Source organism: Python bivittatus, unplaced genomic scaffold, assembly GCF_059951505.1.
Source record: "Python bivittatus isolate LINGU-HERP-01145 unplaced genomic scaffold, Pbiv_v1 ctg000310_np1212, whole genome shotgun sequence".
Taxonomy (NCBI): domain Eukaryota; kingdom Metazoa; phylum Chordata; class Lepidosauria; order Squamata; family Pythonidae; genus Python; species Python bivittatus.
Window position 1 is genome coordinate 4723031 of NW_028277054.1, and position 17025 is coordinate 4740055.

Below are 17025 nucleotides of genomic sequence, written 5' to 3' on the forward strand. Positions count from 1 at the left end.
GCTCCCCCCGTCAGGCCTCTGAGGTAGGCCTAGTCAGGAGTCAGACTCCACCATGGTTACTGGAATTGTTATAGTTATTGCTAGAGGGTGTAACAGGCTCGTGGAAACAGAGATCCTCTCTCCTCTCCGATACCAAAGAAGGGAGGACAATCTTGAGCTTTTTCCTCACCCCTTCCCGTCTACCCAGGCGAAGGTGATGTGTGCATCATGGCTGTTGAATTCCTTCTCTAAGGCCATCTCGACACGCCTCCCCCCCAATGCTGTCTCCAAATCTCCCTTGTTGCCAAACCAGGGGCACTGTGCCCACCCCTCCCTTCTGGGGGTGGCGGTAGCAGGAGGGTAGTCCTACGTAGCTGGAGGGCTGGCACAGCCGTGTGGCAGGCTGCTTTCCAGAGCCAAACTGCTGTTTGTGCAGGGGCAGTCGGGAGCTCGCTCCACACCCCAACCAGGAAGCACCTTCTCCAGGCGACAGAGTAACCTGGCCGTTATGGCTCAGCATGGAGGGGGTCTTGTGGGGACCAAGAACAAGGCAACTCACCCTTGAATCCCGTTTTCTTACTGGGCCCGATTTGAAGTCACCTCTTGGAGATGCTCCAGGGCCCTGCTCTGGCCCACAGCTGAGCTCTGTGCTGCGCATTGCTGGAGCCGAGCCACCCTCTGGGTTTCTCATGATGCCCCAGAGTATCATCCTCCTCCTCCTCCCTTTTCATGTATCCACTGGAGTCCAGTGGCCAATAAATTTAATATAACATATATCAAGGCAGCAAACATACCTAATATTCCCGCCCCCTGCTACTGTATTTTCCCCACAACGACCCTGTAAGGCGGGTTGGGCTGAGAGGGGACTGGCCCAAAGTCCTCCAGCTGGCTTTCATGCCTAAAGGAGTCCTAGCACTCGCCATCCCTCGGTTTCTAAGCCAAGCCCTTCACCACTACACCAAACCGGCCTCAACGTGGTGGTGACAAGGGGGAGCAGAGGAGACGCTCAGTTGGCTGGGTCCCACCACTCACTAGCTTGGGCTAAAATGGGGTTTCTCTCAGGCCATCGGCTGAAGCTAGAATCTGGTTGGTTGGGGCACAAGCTAAATGAGCATCAATTGTATTTTCTTAACTGGCATTTAGGTTCAATCTGTGGTAGAAAATTTAACCTTGCTTTGCAGTCTCTGGAGGAGCGTTAGTTGGGCTGTGACACCAAGACAAAATCTTAGACCCACTTGGGGCCTTTTTTGTCTTGTTTTTTTTCTAAGATTTTAAAAAATGCTCCTGTTGAAACAGAATAAAAAGGCAACGTAAAAAGAGGTGAGTAGATATTGCAACTGCACCAACTTACGTCTTTTAGTCATGCTAGCTGGGAAGCCTTGAAATCAGTCCCAACACGTGAAGCTCAGTTTTCATTTCACACAGTTGATCTTCGGTCCTCTCTCTTGCCTTGCCCCCATCCAGGGACTGACTTACGGACACTGACAGGGCAGAAAACCCTTAACAAGACAAATTCAGTACCTTGGCTCAGCCATCACACTATTCTGGAGGCCTCCCACCTTGTTTCCAATCTCTGCTATCTCTCATATTAATGTATTTCATTTGTCAAGGGTACAACCTAAATCAAGGGGAAAGAAATGGAACATCTACTAGCTCGGATCATGCCCTTCCATTACTCTTGGGTTCCTATTAAAAGACTTTTACTCCAGTTCCCACAGGAAGGGTGCAGGCCTATCTTCTCTGACCAGCAAATATTCAGCATCATTTAACATATCCTAAAGACTAACCCATACTTATGTCATTCTGTAACACAGGAACAATTACAGGAATATAGGGTTGAAAGGTTGGACTCTATGCCTCTAGGCCAGCTGTGTACTTGTTAGGAATTAAAGGCAGTTGCAAATTATCTTCTTTATTAACATTGTCACTTGCAAATACAATACATTAAGAATTTTGTCCAAAAGTGGTTTGTGTTTTGTTTTTGTTTTTTTTGGTAAAAAAAATACAATTTTTAAATTACATATTTCTGGCTCTTCCAACTGCAAATCAGCAGCTTCCTTTATCCAGAAATATAACCCAAACCTTTTCATCTTTTTAAAGTCTATTATTTACAGTATGTACAAGCAACCACAGAATTGAAAATTATCCTTAGAAAAGTGACTCAAACTTCCTTTATGATCGACCCTCGCAACATGGGGCTGGGTTGTTTTTTTTCATTTAAGGAAAAGAATCCACCCCAGCATCACATTCTAGAGATGTAAGATTTCTTTCTTCAAAAAAAAAAAAAAAAAGAATAGTTAAAGCAGCCCGCTCTGCTGCCATCCTTCAACGAAGTGTACCTGCTATTTGGCAAAATTAAGATTACTCTCCAGTGTTGCAAGAGCACGTACAAAAATGACAAGTACGGGTTGCAAGCAAGATGTACATAAGTCAGGCCAAAAGAGCATCAAGGCCCTTTAATGCTTCATTAGTAGAATAAATTCTCTCTCCCAAAGATTTTCCATTCACTCCAAATAAGAGGAATCCACACTGAGTTATTGCCTGTGTTCATGTTCTGCTACACTTGAATGTCCATCAAGACCATTCTTGGCTGTTCTTTCAATGCTTCTGTGGCACAATTGATTCCTGGGAGTCCCGTCGCTGCCAAGATCCAGCCCTGTTGCATGACGGAATGATGATTTCCTAAAGTCATTTTTTTTCCTGAAGTCTATATCCAACAATAATCAAGTAGTAAAAATGAAGTACCCTGTAAGAAAAGAGATGGTTAAAACAGAGTACTAGTTTGATATTTAGCTTGTACTCAGACACCACTAGTCTTACTTCCACAGATAGTCTTTAAGCGTCAATACATCTGTGGGATTTAGTTACGCTCTTGCCTATTTTTCTAGTGCATTTATGTTTATTTTTATCTTAGGCTATATATTCTAAACAAAAATGTTTCAATAAAATAGCTATTGGGTATTTCCAGTAGACAGGAAAGAATGTATTGCCTACACATTCAGCAGTATGTCATGAGGCCACCTTGTTCTGGGAAACAGAAAGCTGTACCATCAAGACAAAAACCACATCACATTATGGTTCTGTATCATTTTTGAAAAAGATTTTATTAGCTAGGCTCTTCATAGATAAAGGCCACCCCAAATTCTTTGAAGCACTGAGTGTCTCTGTTGCATTCATTATCTGTAGAACAAATGTGCTGAGTCAAAGGAGTAAATCAACTTCTGAAAAATGAGAGATTCCTAGTAATTCAAAGATAGTGCCACAAGCTGGTTTGGAGGGAACATACCTACGTTACCTAGAGGCTGCCATTACACCTGGGGAATAACATTCTCCAGTAACAAACGTCGACCCTCCTCGTAATCATCCTCATCCACATTGACTAGCAGCCGAATAGCTTCTTGGCCCACAGCTTCTTTGAGAGAGTCTGTGATAAAGACTCCTTTCAATGCCTCAAGCAGTGAACCATTCATATAGTCACTCCAGAAGGCATCAAGATAAGACAGCTCTGAGAACTTGATGTCACAGATGATTGAGCCCAGGTCACGGGATTTCAGGATCGTGTTTGACTGCCCAAATACATCAAACTGACGTTCCAAACGGTTCTGCTTATTTGACATCACGTTCTGACGCAAGACAGGCTCATGCTCACAGTATTCTGCCCGAACACGAAGCCGGATGTCTGAGTGGAACACACGAAACAGAGAGAGAAAAAGGAGGGGGAAGGAAGAAGAAGAGGGCCATTAGAGCTGGACGTCACAAAGAGAGCAGGAAGACAAACACACAGTCATGCAGCGGTATTCCAGGGTCAGGCTTTCCAATAGCCCTGAGCATAAAGACCAACCAAGCTGAAGATCAAGCCCATTCAGGTTTCCCCAAAAATTCAGGGTCCTGGAGGGGTCAGACTCAGCAAGGGGCATTTCCACTAATTTTTTAAGTGTTCCTTTGGCACAAAGTTAGAGCTGAACTTCGTTTATACTTATCTGTTAGACTCCATATTCAACCTGTAGCACCTCCCCACTTCCAAATTAAATACATATCCAGCCTCAATTCCTACCCACAGGATCAAAAGAACAAATCCCTTAGTGTAATATATCCTCCACCATTACCACCCCATGCCTACTAAAGAGCCATCAGCATTAGTCCTGATGGTTGATACAATGTAGCATACTTTTCAATCCACTGAAGTAATCACTGCAAGTTAATTACACACCTAAAACAACTTGAATTAATGGATGTAAGGCTAAATCAACCTGAACTATTGGCTGGATTTGAAAAGAGATTACAGATTCTGAACTAAAGCCAGCTAACTCTTCTGCATCAAGCCTTGTTAGTTATATTCCGAACATACTGTCACTGGTATGCTGCAAGGCAGGCTTACAGCTGTGCTGCAGATGCCTCAATAATTAGCGAAGTTCAACTCTAACTGTGGACTGTGGAAGCAAAAGGACAGGTCTGTTTTGTTCAATCACCCCATTATCATCAGCATTGTAGCTGAAAATGTTAAAAAGGTTCAAAAGGGAGGGATAAATGGAACGAATACAGAGTAGGATACGTTTAAAAAAACGAGGCAGGTGGTGCATTACATACGCTCAACAAGGCCGTCAGCTTTAATTTCTCTGTGTCTTGTGGTCATCACCTGTAGAAGCATTAACTCAAAGTGCAGTCACAGCCCTTTACCAGTAACTTTGCACGGCCTGGAGCCCACACCCACCCACACCACCAAGCTACAAGACAGCTTTTCAGTAGCCAACTGAGAGCCCTCAAGCAGCAGGACCTTCAGAATCCTTTTTTTTTTCCAGATGGGCAACAGCAAAGCTGTGCAGCAAACTTCATTTAACAGTGGCCGATAGCATTTGTTGGTCTTTAATTCAATGACAGACAGCCAGTAAGCAGCACAATTTAAATCCATATAAGACCTACAGGAGTTTCAACTAGAAACAGTGTCCTTTCCACCCACATTTAAGATCAATGTACCAGAAGCTTGCTAGTCCATACACTCAACACCTGCTTGCTTTGATAAGGCAGCATGTTAAAGGAGCTCAGCTGCTGGGCCCATTGGAAACCATTTTGGGGTTTCAAACACAGGTTCCCACCCAACTGCTGACCAGATACAGATTAGCTGAAAATTTCCCTTACCACTGTACACAGCTTAAGATACAGACTTTTTGCATCCATGATTTGGCACATGATTTCATCAGAACAGTTCACCCAGTTTCTAATATCAACAGTGTTCTGGAGTACTTCATGAGGCAGCTGTCAGAGTTGGCGTTAACATACTGGCAATCCTTGAATCAGAGTTACTTTGCACTTTAATGACTTTAGCCTCTTACCTCCCCAGGACAGGACGGAAATTAGACTGCATGAAACAATCCCAGCTTTTATTTCAAAATAGGCAGGAAGCATATCAATTTCTGGCTATGGGGGAAAGGTCTGCATAAATGACTTCTAGACAGTGGGAATTAGTTCAACCATTTTCCCCAGCCAGCTGTAATGCAAGCTCTGAACAGCTGCACTGAATTAAACACTACACTCATGGGCAAAAACACCAGCTGAGGCAGCACAAACCCTATCACACCCACCCAACCCATCATTTCCAAGCCCCAGTTCCAGTCCCAGTCAAATAATCCCATTGTGGTTATTATGTAGAAGTAAAGACAAACTTGAAAAACTTGTCTCTGAGCCACATACTGCACAGGCTTCTGCCAATGTCTTTTCCCAAGTTTGAGCCACAGTAGCAAGAATGAAGGAAAGGCCTCCAGGTCCATTATCACTCAAGTAGGATGGTTTCAGAGAAGGAGGCCTGTCACCTCAGTATCCATGCAACCCCATTAGCATGTGTTCAGCACTATTAAGAGATTACAAACCAAGATCAGAGGACCCAACAAGAAGCAGAGACCTTTAATTATCAGTTTCCTAGAAACGTTGGGACCTACAGATATCCCTGATTCAGATATATCTATATCTATAGATATAGATATATAGATAGATATATATTACGCTGCCCCCTCCCCAAAACAAAAATTAAATGTTTACAGGCCAACAAAAACCATTACAGACAATTTAACCGCAGGAAAAGGCCTCTGCTGTGCAGAAGGCCACAAGTCCCAGAGTCCAAGGCTGTGTCCCTCACAGCTTGTAATACAAGAGTGCTGCAGGGTCCAGATGCAGGTTCGCTTCTAACATAGAAGAAGCGCTGAAGAGGCAGGTGAAATAATCAAGTGGGCCACACTTAAGTTTTTGCTTTTAAACTTGTTTGGGTATTTTTACCAGTGTCTGGTACTTGGCCCGCTTGCCTGGGCCAATACTTATGCTTTTCCAGGGATGGATTTCAACTGTGGACCGAGAGAAACAGGGTTCAAGACTTTTAGCACATGGTAACATCAAGAAATCATTCTGAGATTCAATATTGTAAAAGAACACAAAATGGTGTAAAGGACCTAAGCTAACTTCTGACAGGGACTGCTGCAGATACCAGACTTAATACTGGATGTTTCCCTGCAAGGCTATTAGTTCTTTATTCGTGAGGACTAAGTGACACACAAATCATTATTCCTAGCATATTTACTGGAACTGGGAAAGACTGACTAGTAACAACAATGAAAGATTTCAGAAATATGATTATGAACACATATACCAATAATAAATGTTGGCTAACCAGAAGGAACTGCCCAAGTAAACTGATGTGAAGAAATTAAGGGGATCTTTCTGCCCCAATCAAAAGGGATAAAAAGGACCCCCAAGAATTCCATAGCAGTTTATAATGGCCTGATATCTGCAGCAGTAATTATATGCAAAATTAAGATCAACTGATAGGGAGGTCTTCAATGGATTGACATGACACATCAAAGAATGACAACTCCCAAAGGGCACATCCCTCATAGCTATACTATCCCAGCCTGTTTCCATCAGACCCTGCTGGAGGTTTGCGGCACAAGCCCCCCGCGGTGCCAGTCTGGAGTGGCTCTACACATTGTCATAAACCCAGGAGCTGACAGTGCAGCCCTGTCCCCTTTGGGCATCCAAACAGTCAACATGCCTTTATGAACTGGCTGTCTGAGAGGCTGGCATGCAGGGTGGGCAACCTATGTTTTTCTAGAAATAGTAACTCAGCAGACATTAAAATACAAATTTGCTTTTCACAAAGTACTGGTGGAAATTTGGGTGCATGGATTCATTTACCTTTGCGAGACCATTCTGTGAGGAGAGTGCACAAGTGAGACAGAGTCTCTTTATCATCAACTTTTGCTTAGTAACCTGGAATTTAAATGGTGGATTGAGAAAGAATTGGCAGAAATCAAGCAGCAACAAAAAAAAAAGTTCATTCGGGAGTTTGCATGGATTTTTATTTGTTAAGGTACCGCTCTTGCAAACTGAGATAGCCTACAGGACTATAGCACATTAGAAAGGGAGATGGGTATTAAGACTCCCAGGTTTAGATGTGCAACTCAGAAAGATAATAAAAAAGCAGAGCTCATTTCAGAAGCAGCTGCCTGGATAACATGAATCTTAATTTCTGCCCCAGTGAAGCAAGGTAATGTTACAAAGAATACAGGCAACAATCTAGGTGTTGAATGGAGCTTACAGTTTGATCCTTGCACCTACCCGGCAGAAGCCTTAGCTGCACCTTGAAGTTGCAGTTTTGACCCTCATTGTATTATTTTTGAACATTCTTCGTTAGAACCCATGGCCTGTAAATTGGTCAGATGGTAAGACAAGTGTTTTTGTGCATTCGCTTTTGTTTCATTTGCATTGCACTGACACAAACACAATAGCACAGTGAGTTCTGTAGGGATCATCTGCCAGCCCTGGGTACCCATTGGCTGAGTGAGGGTACTTTAAATTTTATGCAGGTGGAACACAGAGCACTTCCAGATAAGGAAACTGTAAACACATTATGTGGTTTGTCACAGACAACAGTCCACCTGCAGATTTCACAGTTTTCTTATGCAGAGTCTCCAGCTAACAAGAAACACATATTTGAAATAGCCTTAAATTACTCAAAGGAAATAAAATATGCTGGTCTTAGAGACAGGCACTTACACAGAGCTGGAAATCAAGCCAGAAATCTGAATATTAATTCACTTGTATGAGTTTTAGTTTATAATTTAAAAATGTATTACTGATTTCAGTGAAGTATGATTCAATAGATTACTAACTACCAACCGAGGCAGGAGAATAAACTTCTTAGAAAGTCAGTGGAATTGCTCAGATCAAGTTTTGGCCTTTGATGAAAGGATGGGCAAGTCATTCCAAAGAATACAACAGCCATATTACTTGGTGAACACATTCATTTTGTCTCCAATCAAAATAGTATGGCCCCATCACTCATGAGTTTTATTACTACATAACACCATCCCACAGAGAATGAGTTGGCATGTATGAACTCCTTGCAGCATAAACAGGAATAATTATTTTCCCAATGATTTAGTATGAAAAAACTAGCTTCAAAAGAAACTTGGTTTATCCTGACAAGTTTCTGTTATTTATCTAACACATAAAAAAGCCCTCTAAATCTTTCCAGTCTGAGGTCAGAAGTCTTTCATTTGGAATTAATATTTTCACCAGAAGTTGATGCAATTTTTCATCTGAAATTATTAAATGAAAGCGGAACTAACCAGATTATCTTGGCACTTCTCCAGCTCAACACGGATATCATCATCAGAGCCATTAAGACACTCTCTTCAAGACCAGCATATGAAGCACTTTGGTGTACTGAAATAAGTCTCCCAAAAACTGATGTTACGGATATCCTAGTTGGAAGGCATTCATAAGACTTTTTATGTTATGTCAGATGCCCAAGAAAATTTTGTATGAAGACTGGGCTATACATTTTATTGATTATAAATCTGATCATTTTGATAGTAATGAAAATAATTGTCCATCACCAGATCACACAGGGAACTGAAGACAAATTCTGTGAAGTGGGTTGGAGACTTCCCACCCTCTCTCAAGGAGGGGCCAAAACTCCCATTTTCACTTAACACCAGGTTTAAACTGCACTTAATAGTGTAAGCCAAAACTTCAGTTTCATTACCTACACAGGACAGCCTGTAATTTAGCTACTGAATATATACTTTCCTCCCCCAACCAGGTGTTCTCCTTTGATTCCAGTCAAAGAAAGAGAGAAATAGAATGAATGACCCTTAATAGAAACCAAGGTTGCTAATGTGTTTTAGAGTGGTTTCATGGGTTCCCCCCCCCAAAAAAAAATTCCAGATCAAGTGAACCCCAGGAACACAGCTCATGCTAGGCAGACACCTACCACAAGTCACTTTGGTGGGAGCTGGGACCTCCTGCTTTGGAGCAGAAGCTGCTTTAGCTCCCCGTCGTCTACAGGGAGGAGTAGCCTTTGATCGACCTCTGCTTACTCGCTTCCTTTTGCTTGAATTAGAGCCTAGAGGAAAAAGGGGGGGGATGGTACAAGCTATTAGTGGTGTTCCCCGTCAGCCTAGTAATAAATCTCACATTACACAGATCTGCCATCCTACATCGATGATTCAATAATGTCAAATACCAGCAGATAAAAGATAGCCATTGCTTATAATTTATCTGAGAAAAGTTAGGTTAGTTTAAAAATGAGTCTTTTACTAGCTATAGCACTATATAGTTTGGAATTAATAACCTGAATTTTGTAAGAGCTCAGCGTTTGCAATCAATACAGTTAAAAGACAATCCAGAACACGGAATGATATCACTCTCTTTTCAGACTGCACAATTCACACACCTGTCTCCCACTGATCATGCCGAGGCTCTGAAGAGGCTGAATTCAGACAGTTGTCCACTTGCTGATCTGCTGACAGAACAGATGGTCCATAGGTGTATCTCTCAGGAGAAACTGAAATTAAAAGAGTTTTGAAAGTTATACTAAGTAGGCAGTACTTCAACTGGAAGAGTTCTGCAAGGAAACAATACCAATTGGTCAAATCAGCTTAGATATCAGTTCTGCTGATATACTTATTGGTCACAATATTCAAAACAATATTATATGCAAAGAATTATTCAGTGCCTGAAATTGTCATAACCATTCACCTCCTTTAAAATTTATCCTACTGTTACTAAAACGGCTGCAAGGTAGGTGGAATGTGAGCTAGGGCTAAATACCCACTAATAAAAGAAACCTGTTACTTTGTTAGATTCAGTCAACAATGAAAGGATACATTTTCTCTACTGTACTAATCCAGTACCTGTGCGCTGCCTTTTCAGGGTAACATATGGTAATAGATCGTGCCTTGTTAGCACCCTCAGAAGCTGTAAGAGCTGTACAAAGTTGGTTTCGTCACATCTGCCTCTCCTCTCTAGCTCCAGGAATAGCTGGACACCATTCTTTGGCTGCCGCTTCCCTGCAACTGTCTCAAGATTGCCATCATTCTTGCCCAAATTACACTGGCACTGGTTTTTCCTCTTCCAGTTCTCTAATGCCGGTGAGGAAATCTCAGAACCGCCTTCTTCTGCTGCTGCCACAGTCCAAAGGGCAGGATCCAGTGGATGAGTCCAGGGCTGTGTCTCATCCAGAAGGAACGAGAGCACATCCACGTCATTCTCTGTGAGCTGAGAACCAATTACTTCAAACATCTGATGCAGGGAAATCATCCCATAGTACTCGAGGCATTCTTCCTCTTCCCAAATGTGGGCAAAAAGTTGCCTTCTCATGTCAGCCATGTAGAAATGCTAATCCTAGGAAGTTTAAAGATTATAAACTAGGATTGAATGGATATGCTGTACTTGAAAACAGATAAAAAAGAAGAGTCTCTTGCCAGGTTAAATTAAGAAAATACAGAAACTGATCAGAAGCCTTGAAGGAGGATCCTTTCAGATTCCAATTTCACCACACAAAGATCTGCAAAATGAGAAATGGGAGTTACTGGATCAGTTCAACTCTTCCAGCTGTTACCCCAATTAAGAGAACAGTAACCATACAAATCTATTGAGAGCCAGTTTGGTCTACTATTTAAGGCTCCAGGCTAGAAACAGGAGACTCTGAGTTCTAGTCCTGCCTTAGACATGACAGCCAGCTGGGTGACTTTGGGCCAGTCACTCTCAGCCCCTGACATCAGGCTCGGGCAACAAGCCAGTTGGTCAATTCCTGTCACAGCCAACCAATCAACATTTGGTTGATCTGAAAAAAGCAGACCCTGCACCTGTGCAAAAACACTAGGAATAAAAAAAAGATCTACATCTTCATAAACACTACAAGTCTAAGAGTGTGCGTGACTTTGAGTCAGTGTTGGCTCCTGGTGACTACCTGAACAAGTCCGTGCAGTTTTCTTGGCAACATTTCAGGAAGTGATTTGCCCGTACCTTCTTCCTAGGGCTGAGAGAATCACCCAGCTAGCTTCCTGCCTAAAGCGAGACTAGAACTCTCAATCTCGCAGTTTCTAGCCTGGTGCCTTAACCATTACACCAAACTGGCTCTAACAAGGCTAAGAGGAGGAGAAAAACAACAACAACCAGCCAGCTCTGAGAGCCCAATTCTGCTTCCGATTCCCCAGCAAAAGCCAGAGACAAACCCTTTCTCGAACTGCCCTTTGGACGAGCAAAATGCTGTTTCATGGCCGACCAGCCGCCTTTCCGAAAGCCTGCAAGGCGCGGACACACCACACGAGGGCGGCCGCGGGCCTTCCTTGCCCCGACGCCCCCGGCCCCCGCTGTTTGTCACAAGGACCAGCACAACCGCCCGAGGTGTGGACGAATCCCGCGCTGGGGCTCAACCCCGGCTTGGCGCAGCGCCCGCCTCCTCCCCAGCTGCACAGGCCGAGCCCCCACCTGCCCCACCCCGCATGAAACTCCGCCCCTGCAGGGACAGGCAGCCCCGCCCACACGGGGGAGGGGCGATGGCCCGTCGGAACGACCGTCTGAGGCCCCTCCCCCACGGCGCTTTTCACCTGTTTTGACATCCCTCCTCCATTTCCTCGACAGACAACCCTCCCGCGCCCCTCCCCTCGTTTTTCCACTCTTACGTCGCAGGAAGCCTCTTCCCCTCCCCCCGGTTTCGATATTTCGCCCCTCTCCATTTCTTTCGTTTATTCCTCGCCCCCCCTTCTGCATTTTTTTCTGGTAGGAACCACCCCCTCAAACGCCTCTCCCTCAAATACACCACAGAACGACCCCCTCCTTCCCTATCACGCACAGCTCCCTCCTCTTGACATCCCGATGTTATTTCCCATCTTTTCCTGACCGTCCGCACTTTGGCACGAAATAAATTGACCCCTCACCAGATCTCCTGTCGCCACAGCCGTCACCGCCGCCGTTTCAATCTTTCTGGCACCTTCGACACATCTGCGCCTGCGCTTCCCACGGCTAGGCAACTGACCGCGCATGCGCACCAAGGCTGTTTGTGTTCCCCTTGGCCCAACTAGGCGTAGAGGAGGCGCTCTCCTGCGCATGCGCCAGGCGGCCCCTCGGCGGACTAAGCGGCGTCGGCGCCTGCGTCGTGTTTCCCCCGTTCACGTGGCAGCTTGCTACTGTCCCTGTGACCTACCTGCGGGGGGGAGGGTTAGTCATTCAGAGTATAACAATAACAGCAACTGCTGCGCCGCCGCGAGATCAGAGTCAGCGGTGCCGCACCGTAATTTGCGTGAACTAAAAAGTGGGTCACTGACGTGAGGCGAAGAAGACGACTCTGCCGTCTTTATGCGCTAGCGGCGACGCAGTGTTTACGTAAAGTGGCGTCAAGGAGACGGCGCTGATTGCGTAAGCGGTCACAAAAATCGATGCGGAGGCGGGAGCTACGCCACAGGCGCACAAAAGAGGGAGGGGAGGGGGAAGCACAGGTCTTCTTCCTCGTGTCGGGGCGGGACTAAAGAGCGCCCAGGCCCGCCCACCTCCCCTCACGCTACAGTGCTGATTGGCCAGGGTTTCAAGCTTCGCTCTCCCTTCCCTCCTGAAGGACGGGCTGGAACGTCACAAAAATCTTCCGCGCCGACCCGCCTCTCTAGTATCGAGATCGCTGATTGGCTCCCCCGGGGTTGTGGGGGAGGCAATGAGAAGGCGCGGTGCACCTAGGCCAAGCCGGGCCTGTGTGACGAGGGAGCGGCGAGAGAGAGGGCGAGCGCCGGGCGGTGGCAGCGGCGGTGGGTTTGGCCCACGGGCCGGGTGAGTGCGGCGCTCCTACCACCGCCGGAGCCCTTCCCTCGTTAATCGCTTCCTTCCCCCGATCCCGGTCACGCCCGGGCGCTCCCTGCACCGGCGGGATCAGCGAGCTCGGCTCCCCAGCCTGCACCCGTTTCAGGCTCTCCCCTTTCAGGCTGAGTTCTCCCTTGCCACCTTAAGGCATGAGGTGCTGCGAGCCCGCCCGGCCGATCGCGTGTGCGCCACGAGCCAGCATCAAACTACGGCTTAGCGCGATGGGTGATCCTAGCTTCTACCTGTCAGAATGTAGGACTGGAGCAGGAGGTGAATCAGGAGCTTGGTTTAGGAGAGGGAGACCCGCGGACTACTGAGGAAAGCGCCCTGGGCCGTGGCACTGCTGTAGCATTGACTTCCCAGAGACGCCGGTATCTGCTGCTCAGATACTTCCCTTATCGTTGCAGATGGTCCCGACTTCTTTATTTCTTTGGCGGTTCCACCCCTGCAAGGAGCTCAGGGTAGCATCCACGGACTCCCTCCTGCTCCCAGCAGAAAGGATTTCAGTTTAGCGTTTTCATCAACATGCTTGCTTTTTTTTTTTTTTTTTACTAACACACAGAGTGTGCGTACTGTAGGCTCCTTTTGTTCAAGGAGAGCCTTTTCCAGCAAGTCCTGTTCCATTCATGCTTTTTATGTTGAAAATGCCATATCCCTTTGTGGGTTAAAGTATTCTCACTCTGTTCGTGTCCCCCCCCCCCCCGCATTTCTGCAGTGTTCCTTTCATTCAGCAAGGTTTCTCTCTTTTCCTCTCCTTCCAATCTCTCTCCTCCCACCCACACAGGTATAGCCATAATGGCAGAGGACTTGGCTCCGTCTTTGTTTTTCCAGCATCAGTATATGTGTTCTGAGTGTGGACTTCTCTACAACACTTTGGAGGGGGTGCTGATCCACCACCAGAGTCATTTAGGGGAGTCCTGTGAGTTTGCAGCTGCTGCCACTGTTGCAGACGCAGAATCCCAACAGGACAACCACTATCAGTGCCTGGAATGCGGGTGTGTCTTGTGGTCACCTGATGAATTGTTAGCCCACCAGGAAGTGCATCCCAGAGAAGTACCAACCCGCCCTTCATCTCTCCCAGCTACCACTGGACAGATCCGCTACCAATGCAATGAGTGTAATGAACTTTTTCCTTCTACAAGCCTGTGGCTAGCTCACCGCCGGACACACCAGAAGCAGGAGGCTTCAACAAACTCTTTGCCATTAACTTTACCTTCTCCCCAGCCACCTCCCTCCCCTCTTTCCCAAATACCCAATCCTCAGCCTCCCCATACTGCTTCCCCATCAGCCTTGCAGGAATTACTTCCAGTGTCGCCACAGTCAGTTCCACCCATGCATCCTTATGAATGCTCAGAGTGTGCCTGTCTTTTCTTAACACCAGAGGAGCTGCTAGAGCATCAGGGCGAACATTTTACTGAGATTGAGAAAGAGAGTGGGGAGCCAGCTGAGGTGGCGACACAAGAGGTGCGCAGTCCCTACATGTCCCCAGTGCCAGACCCTGAGGAAACTACAGCAGTGCCTCCCCCTGCTCAGGTTTTCTGCTGTACTGAGTGCAAGCAGGCTTTTGGCACAATGGAGGCACTTCAACAGCATCAACAAGAACATGTGGGGAGCAGTGAGGAATTCCTGTGTGGGGAATGCCAGCGTGGCTTCACAACAGCCAAGCGGTTATTGGCTCACCAGCGGGTGCATGTGGATGGCACGTACGAGTGTCCAAATTGCAACAAGATCTTCAAAAAGGCAGCATCTCTTGAACAACACATGCGCATCCACAAAGGTGAGGCACTCTACCTCTGTGTGGACTGCGGGCTTGGCTTCTCCACCGAGATGACCTTAATTATGCACCGCAAAAATCATACTGCCAACCCTCTACACCGTTGTCATTGTGGCAAGACTTTCAGCAATATGACCAAGTTTCTTTACCATCGACGCACACACGCTGGCAAGAGTGGGATCCCAACCACACGTGGGGCAGTGGGAGACCCTGCATCCAGCCAGCCTACTGAGCCAGTGCCCAGGGATGGGGAACCGCTTGTAAATGGCTCAGCCCCTCCCTTCCTTTCACCAGGGACCTCGGCAGAGGTCCCAGGCGGTGGGTTCTTGTGTCCTCAGTGTGGAAAGGCGTTCTCCACTCACATCCGGATGGTGCGACATAAGCGAGTTGTGCATGTGCTGGAGCGCAAGCATAAATGTCCCACGTGTGGCAAAAAGTTCAAGAAGCTGGTACATGTGCGGAACCACCTGCGGACACATACGGGGGAGAGGCCATTTCAGTGCTCAGAATGTGGCAAGACATTCGTCTCCCAGGCTAACTTGGCCCGACACCACGTGACACACACTGGAGAACGGCCCTACCAGTGCCAGGTGTGTGACAAGCGCTTCACTCAGTCCTCCAATCTTCGTCAGCACCGCCTCTTGCACATGGCCCCTAACGGAGATGGGCCCCACTCTTGTGATGACTGTGGGGCTGCGTTTCTCCGAGCCCATCAATTAGCCTTGCATCGAACTGTACACACAGGGTGCTTGCCTTTCCCTTGTCCAGACTGCGACAAATCCTTTTCACGCCATCGTCTCCTTGAACTGCACCAGCTTAGCCACTCTGGGCATGAGCCTCACCGCTGCCCAGACTGCGGCGCTCTTTTTGTGATGGCCTCCAAGTTGCAGGAGCACCGCTGTGCCAGGCAACGCGAGCAAGGGGGGGCACAGCAGTCGTATCTCTGCACGTCTTGTGGCAAGTATATGGGTTCATTGGCCAAGCTGGCATTGCACCAACTGGTTCATTCTGGCCAGCGTCCTTATACCTGTCCACTCTGTGGGAAAGCCTTCACCACCCCTAGCGGGCTGAGCCGACATCAGCAACGCCATGCTGGCCTGCGCCCTCACAAGTGCCCTACTTGCAGCAAGACATTTGTGGCAGCCTCTGGGCTGCAGCTGCACCAACGCACACACACAGGTGAACGCCCGTTCCTCTGCCCAGACTGTGGCAAAGCTTTCCGACAAGCTACCCATCTTCGTGAACACAGACGCCTGCATACTGGGGAACGGCCCTATCGCTGTCCAGAGTGTGGCAAGGCGTTTGTGCAATCCATGCACCTTGCTGAGCATAGACGGATCCACACTGGGGAGCGCCCTCACCCTTGCCCCCTCTGCCCCAAGACTTTCAAGACCGTCTCTAACTTACGGAGCCACCGCAAGACGCACACGGCACTAGCTGCTGGCCAAGATGCTCTGCAGTCTTCTGAATCTCTCGTAGCTTCCAGCCAGTCCACCCAGACAATTATGTGCACCAAGTTTGGGGAGACAATTACTATAATTGAGAGTGCTGAGCCTCTCCCCATGATGGAGACAATAGAGATCTATCTAGAGATGTAAATTTCAAGAAACACACAAGCCATGCGAGGGAGGGGAATTTCCCATCTTCTGCTTTTTTGTGTATCTAGATTTACAAGGGACACTTGAAGGCAGTGTCCACATTTTTGCCTTGGCGCAGAGGTTTTAATAATCGTAACTCTTCTGTATACAAAGGCTTGACATGCCAGCAGGAGGTGGAGTGCAACTTCTCTTCATGCATCGATCCAGCAGGCTTCTCACAGCAGCAGAAGCTGCTTGTCAGCCTGTTTAGTTATGTATTGGGGCCTTGTTGCAACTCCCGGACCTCATCTTGAGAATTTCTCCAGGCGATGCCTTTTTTGTGTAAGGGTGGTGCTATGGATTGGGGTTAGGTCACTCACCTTGACCACAAGGTGTTTACTGTAAATTAAAAGAGATGTGTTATATTCCATTTAAGGTCTCCCAGTTTTCATATCTGAGATTCTAAGAAATGGCTTGATATTTAGGTCACGCTGTCCTATAGTTTGACTATTAAATCATTCCCCTGCTTTTAAGAAGAAGATGTAATCCACTATTAAGTCCAAAATATGAAAG

At 46.8% G+C, this 17025-nt stretch overlaps 2 protein-coding genes across 4 annotated transcripts; one reads left to right on the forward strand and one right to left on the reverse strand.

Moving 5' to 3' along the window:
• Window positions 1-1875: 1875 nt before the first annotated feature.
• DEDD2 (death effector domain containing 2) lies at window positions 1876-12346 on the reverse strand. The gene is made up of 6 exons (XM_007442292.4): window positions 12192-12346; window positions 10164-10816; window positions 9704-9814; window positions 9242-9373; window positions 3266-3658; window positions 1876-2725 (listed from the first exon to the last, which is right to left on the reverse strand). Exons 2-5 carry the CDS (start codon window positions 10636-10638, stop codon window positions 3288-3290), a joined length of 1089 nt encoding a protein of 362 aa, XP_007442354.1. The 5' UTR covers window positions 10639-10816; window positions 12192-12346; the 3' UTR covers window positions 1876-2725; window positions 3266-3287.
• Window positions 12347-12465: 119 nt separating this feature from the next.
• LOC103049693 (zinc finger protein 574-like) lies at window positions 12466-16882 on the forward strand. Of its 3 annotated transcripts, none has more exons than XM_088139901.1 (2): window positions 12466-12669; window positions 13886-16882. In XM_088139901.1, exon 2 carries the CDS (start codon window positions 13897-13899, stop codon window positions 16471-16473), a length of 2577 nt encoding a protein of 858 aa, XP_087996027.1. In that variant the 5' UTR covers window positions 12466-12669; window positions 13886-13896; the 3' UTR covers window positions 16474-16882. The 3 variants fall into 3 exon arrangements, with proteins under 3 accessions (XP_087996027.1, XP_007442353.1, XP_087996026.1); XM_007442291.4 differs by lacking the exon at window positions 12466-12669 and adding an exon at window positions 12940-13071; XM_088139900.1 differs by lacking the exon at window positions 12466-12669 and adding an exon at window positions 12989-13255.
• Window positions 16883-17025: the final 143 nt, after the last annotated feature.

Excerpts from the sequence above, each read along its gene's own strand:
- LOC103049693 (XM_088139901.1), top strand. The coding sequence starts at position 13,897 with ATGGCAGAGGACTTGGCTCCGTCTTTGTTTTTCCAGCATCAGTATATG.
- DEDD2 (XM_007442292.4), bottom strand. The coding sequence starts at position 10,638 with ATGGCTGACATGAGAAGGCAACTTTTTGCCCACATTTGGGAAGAGGAA. Across the intron at positions 9,815-10,163 it reads CCTGAAAAGGCAGCGCACAG|TTTCTCCTGAGAGATACACC; the intron begins GTACTGGATTAG and ends TTTTAATTTCAG. Across the intron at positions 3,659-9,241 it reads TCCCACCAAAGTGACTTGTG|ACATCCGGCTTCGTGTTCGG; the intron begins GTAGGTGTCTGC and ends TGTTCCACTCAG.